Source organism: Sinocyclocheilus grahami, unplaced genomic scaffold, assembly GCF_001515645.1.
Source record: "Sinocyclocheilus grahami isolate Dianchi unplaced genomic scaffold, SAMN03320097.WGS_v1.1 scaffold1126.1, whole genome shotgun sequence".
Taxonomy (NCBI): Eukaryota; Metazoa; Chordata; class Actinopteri; order Cypriniformes; family Cyprinidae; genus Sinocyclocheilus; species Sinocyclocheilus grahami.
The window spans coordinates 307,148-312,807 of NW_015506305.1; the positions used below are offsets into that span (position 1 = coordinate 307,148).

General features: G+C 38.3%; 1 protein-coding gene across 1 annotated transcript; it reads right to left on the reverse strand.

The window, feature by feature from the left end:
- Positions 1-884: 884 nt before the first annotated feature.
- Positions 885-1,593, reverse strand: LOC107567067 (G protein-activated inward rectifier potassium channel 1-like). Its single transcript, XM_016252660.1, has one exon. The coding sequence runs from the start codon at positions 1,591-1,593 to the stop codon at positions 1,003-1,005; it is 591 nt and encodes a 196-aa protein (XP_016108146.1). The 3' UTR covers positions 885-1,002.
- Positions 1,594-5,660: the final 4,067 nt, after the last annotated feature.

Sequence of the window (5,660 nt, forward strand, 5' to 3'; positions counted from 1 at the left end):
CCGATCACAGCGTCCTCCATCCTCCTGTTGTTAATGTTGTTCTTTGTTTCTGTTGTTGAACGCCGCGCACAAATGACGTCGCTGTTGACCGGCTTACGTCACTTCTTAGTACACACTGTCTGTGCGAATGCAACCCTTTAAATGGCACTGGGAAATAGTTCACGCAAAATCGTCCCAGTACTTTAGTACCGTACATTTAGTTCTGGAACTAAAGCGGTGCGAAAGGGCCTTTATAAAGGAGGTGACAGATACCAGCTGTTCCAAACTGATTTCTCTATTTCCCCCCCTTTTCTAATACTGTCAATACATATTAAAGCCATAAAAAGCTTACCACAGTCAAGTATTCACTGATAATTCTCAATAATGTTTGTTCTGTGTTCAGTTTTACTATTCTAAATAATTACTTAACTAATTACGTTTTTATGCTGTACGAGGATTATTGGCATTACTGGCCTATCAGTTAGCAACCATGCATGGGAAAAATTCTAATAAAGCATGTATGAACACTGAAACAAGGAATTAGTGTACGTAAGTCTGAACATCTATTTATCACCTTTGTTAAGTTAAACATGCATTGTAACATAAGCTCAGTAAACAGGTATTATGGCAAACAACGCAACTGTGTGACTTGAATAACTCCTAATTAGCCACGTAGGAGGAACTGTCCGCTACATCGCCATATGGCTTGGAGAAATGAATATTTGCTAACATTTCCTTGGCAAATAAATATGTACAGCTTGTCATGCCATTAGAGGGAGAGAGATATTTTAACATGCACTTGAGGTTGTCATCCATACCAGATTGTGCTTGTAGTAACAACAACCAGGAAGAGTCTGTTCACTGCATATGAAGCCACCACAGGAACAGACGTTTTGAACTACGCTAACCTACTTCATTGGTACTGCATATATGGTTTATCTCTCTCTCTATATATATATACAAGCTTACCATCTCAAATTATATGAGGGCCCTTTTGACAGCAGCTGAAAAACACAAGTTCTTCTATGTGAAACAATCAGAGTTCATCTTTCTGAGTTTGGGGGGCAGATGTCCATCCATGCGGCCTCCTCCCCCAGCCAGTCTTTGCAGTTTCGGTGGCAAGTCCGCAACCGATTTGCTGATGGACTCTGTGGCAATCTTAGTTGTCTTGGAAACCTGCTTTTCCTCCGAGACCCCAGGCACAGAACTGATGCGTTGGAGCTTCATGGGCAGTTCGCCAAGGCTGTATGTCATTTCTGATGTGGTGGAGCTCATTCTCAGGAGCTTCCTGGGCAGCCCGTCTCTACCTGTCATCTTCTGCAACTTGGCTGGTAATTTGGTCGTGCTCTCCTGATCCTCCAGCAGCTCCAGGCAGTCCAGGGAGCTGTTCTTCTCTCCACTGTTGCACAGAGATGGGGCCATGAGTGGAGAGGACATGAGTAAGGCCTCTTCCTGCTCTTTCGCACTGTAGGGAGTTGTGGGAACCTCAAATGTGGCGTGGAACTGAGAATAATCCACTTTAAAGAAGCCCTCCTCCAGAGAGATGACCGGGAAGAATCTGTGGCCCCACAGCACCTCGTCCTCTGTGTACGACGTCCGCGCTTGACAAGTCATGCCTATCGGAGAAAATACATGAAAAGAAACAAAATGAAGCGGTCAAAGATTAATCAAGCTAATGCAATTGGGAAAAGCATTGCTGCACTCTGAAGAGTACCATACTTCTTTATTACTATTATTTATTATTATTATCATACTTCACCATAATTCTTTATTAGTACAGTGCAACACAGTAATGATGTTCTCAAACATTCTGGCTAAGATTTTTTTGCTTTTCTTCTAAACTCCTAGCCCTAAGTATTAAACATGAATTCAGTCTGAACCAATAAAATCAAACATTATATACTTGACCCTAGGCTGAAGATACAGTAATCGATTTATCCCTAACCTTAATCTTTAACATTCTGACCTAAATAAAATAAATGCTACAGAAAGCGCATAATATTAATCACTATTCTGTTTGTGCTGTTGCATCCTTTTTTACATACACTAAACTTCAGTGGTTGTATATGACCAGCTCATAACTCATAATACATTTTGTAATAATTCGCTTATCAAAATAAGATGATTTCTTACGTCTATTTGCATACTGAATTGTGATTTGTTTTTTTCATCCAAATGATGTTTTTCCTACAAAATTAGAAAAGTATCAGAGCGCTTCCACATCCAATTTGATGGCTATGAAACTGCCATACAAAGTAAACAACAGAACAAGAAAACAAAAAAACATGCACTGTGAAATGACTAGACCATTTTTAAGATATCATTTTCAAGACATATGTTTTCTTCTACACCAGTGCTCACACAGAGTTTGAGTTACAAACAGATCATGATAGATTTGTGCTTGGTCTAGAGTTCTGACATTACAATATTGCAATGACAACACTCTAGTCCAGTGGCTGTTTTTCGATCCAGAGGCATAGAGAAGTTTGTCCACACTGATAGCATGTCCATCCATCCATCCATTCTCCAAACTGCTTAGAATCACTTGCTGTGAGGAAACAGTGCTACCCAATGAGCCACCATGCTGCCCCAATTAGAAGATATATGGAAGATATTAAATATAATTTTAATTAGTAGATATTTTGAAGATGTTTAATATACTGTACTGTTAATATACTGTAAGTTTAAAATGTATTGTCAATTTCCAAATACTTTTATATGATTTGTATATCAGTGGTGCAACAGTATTGTCTCTTGTCTCTTATAGAGGAAACATTTTTTTTTACGAAATCTCCTCCTGTGGGTCACAGCAAGCCATGAATGTAAATCTTGCTAGCCTCACTTTTTATTGTTTCACAATGTTTAAACATTCAGGCACCATCTTTACCTTATCAAGCCAGAACAAATAGAAACAGATTAAGAAAATCAGATTAGCTAAATTTTGTTCTCTCTCTCTGGACCTTATGAAAGTGGTGAAGAGATTTGCTTTGAGAGATTAATTGTCATATCTTGACACAATTTACATGCAATATTAGCTTTAGTGCTTTATGCATATATTCACGTGAAATTAAAATACAATGCATGCAACTTAAATTTACTAACAAAACCATGAAAATGTCTCATACATCATGGAAGGTTTGCAAAGAGGATTTGTTGTCTTGTGTATTACCTATGGTCTTGTTTGGCAGTGTAAAAATAAGTAAAACTGAAAGAAGAGATTTATTTAATTTGTTATATTACTGATATATCCTGATTTGACCAATGGTCACATGAAAATGAGATCAATATTTGTGTCTTTCCAGTGAACAGAATCTAGTTTGAGCTTGCTTATATCCGACCTCAATAAAAAATGTACAATGTCGGTGATGAAAAGCAAATATCCACAATACAAAAAGTAATACAGAGGAAGAGAATCAATAAAACTCTCACAAGAACAGAAGCAAAAAGCCCATGTTATCAGCACGGCCCAGGCTGCCTTCAGCCAGCTGACTTATGGGCTAAGTATTGTAGTCTTCTGATTTTCAACCACAAAATGACTTCCTGAGTAGATAAACCTGAGCTCATCAAAAATCCTTTCATAGCACTTTTTTAAACATTAGAAATATTTCAAATGAGGATTACGGAAAAGTGCTGTGTGCTGTATGTTCTGTTTATTTGCAAGTTCATAAGACTAACTCAGACACAGCACAAGTTCCCTTGAAGGGGAAGTTTAGTTACATTACAATACAATATACCATTTATACAGCATTACACACACACAAACCCCAATATCCCAAATATACCTCTGCATGAACACGTCCTGAAGCACTGTGAAATTAGCATGTCCTCAGGAGATCTTGGTGTGGTATCAGATTCGACAACAATGCATTGATGTCTGTCTCCTGCTTGTATCGATTCGATTCAAGCTAGACCAGTCACTCACTATGAAACAGTTTCAAAGACTGTTAGGCCTGATGTCAGCAGCGTCCAATGTAAAAGCTTTTGGCCTGCTGTACATGAGACCTTTGCAGTGGTGGCTCAGGACCCGAGGGGCAACCCATTTTACATGATCAAGGACGTGTAACGATGTCTTCGTGCCTTAGTCATGTGGATGAGCCTTGGTTCTTGTCCCAGGGTCCTGTGTTGGGAGCATTTCGCTGTCCAGTGGTCATGCCTTAACTTTGCAAATTCTAGGATTGCATTAGTATTGCATCCTTCTCATGGGCATTTAATTTTTGACTTTCAGTCTGAGTTAAATCTCTTTTTTGACTCATTTTATCTGTAAAAGAAAACCTGCCTAATAATTATGCACACCTGAATATAAGGAGTTTTTCACTTCCAGCCTTCATGGACAATTACATATCACTTATAAATTATTAAATGCAAAATTAATAGTAGTTATTAAGATTGATGTGGTTTGGAATTGGTAAATTGTGCTTGGAAAAAAATATGATCAGAATATCAATTTGCCTAACCTACGTAAAAATAATAGTAACAGCAATAGTTGCAAACACCGCTAATAATGTCAAACATAAGCAATAGGTTTTATGCAATCAAAACTACAATGCTGTGTTTCTATGGAAACCCAATCTTGCCATGTGTACATGCACAGCTCTTGCATCCAAAGCTGTTCTCTCGTACCCGTATGTTAATGTCATTAATAAACAAAAGACAATCTGAAATCAGCAGCACAGCAGTCTGAGGGTTATAACACAATCAGTCACCCCTATTTCCCCAAGTCATGAAGAGTGTTGGTTGTAAAAACACACGCACTCCGGATGTTTCGCAGCCAGTATCATCCCATAAAACATGTGTGTGATTGTGTTCAGCTGGACGCAGGGCTGCATTGCAGTGGTGTAGAGTATATTGTGGCAAAACTCCTCAGTGCATCAAGCATACAGTAGTACAATTTAATGAACAACTATGTCAGCTCTGTGGATGACAGCAGAAAGAAAAGCAACCAAGTCATCTGAAGCCCTGTGCCTTGACCATTCAAATATGCTCAACATCATTTCATTTCTAAAACATCCGAGTGTTAAACTCAATTAACAACACAGTATGTAGCATGAAAATATCAATGCCAGTTCTTTGAAGGAAAATTGTACTTTATCAAAGTAACTATAACTGATAAAGGAGACCTCCCATGTGCTGATTTGAATAAACGCCAAGTGAGGCTAAATAAAGAAAGTGGTGTCTTTAGGTGCTAAGCAAATAACTTGAACAGTAAAATCAATCAGCAGAGGGCACCCTTGCCTGATATCATTAATAAACTATGAAACTTTCTCATCTGAGTTACCTCGGCGGTACATCTCGTCAATGTCAAAATGACTGGTATGGTCAACCAACTCAAAGTATTTACTGTTTACTGAAGCTGTTCACTGGTTCAGTGTTGACTGTCAAAAATAGATTTTGTGATGTAATATTGTATGTAAGTTCTTTAAACATTTTTTAATCCTGTCTTTTTGAGAAGAACACCTAAACTCTGTGTATACAGAATCACTAAAGCAGAAATAACCAGGGAGGAAGAACTTACATTACTCAGGGTTCAAAGAGAGGCAGTGACTGGAAAGTGTTTGTAACATCTTTTAAATAACAGCTAGAAATGAAGGTGAGTGGAGCTGACACACACAAATCCAGTCCTTCACACCTGTAGACTAAAAGCAGAGGAGTTCCCCTGATAATGTGAGGTGAGACTTCAGTCT

Coding starts and splice junctions, on each gene's coding strand:
- LOC107567067 (XM_016252660.1), bottom strand. CDS start 1,593: ATGACTTGTCAAGCGCGGACGTCGTACACAGAGGACGAGGTGCTGTGG.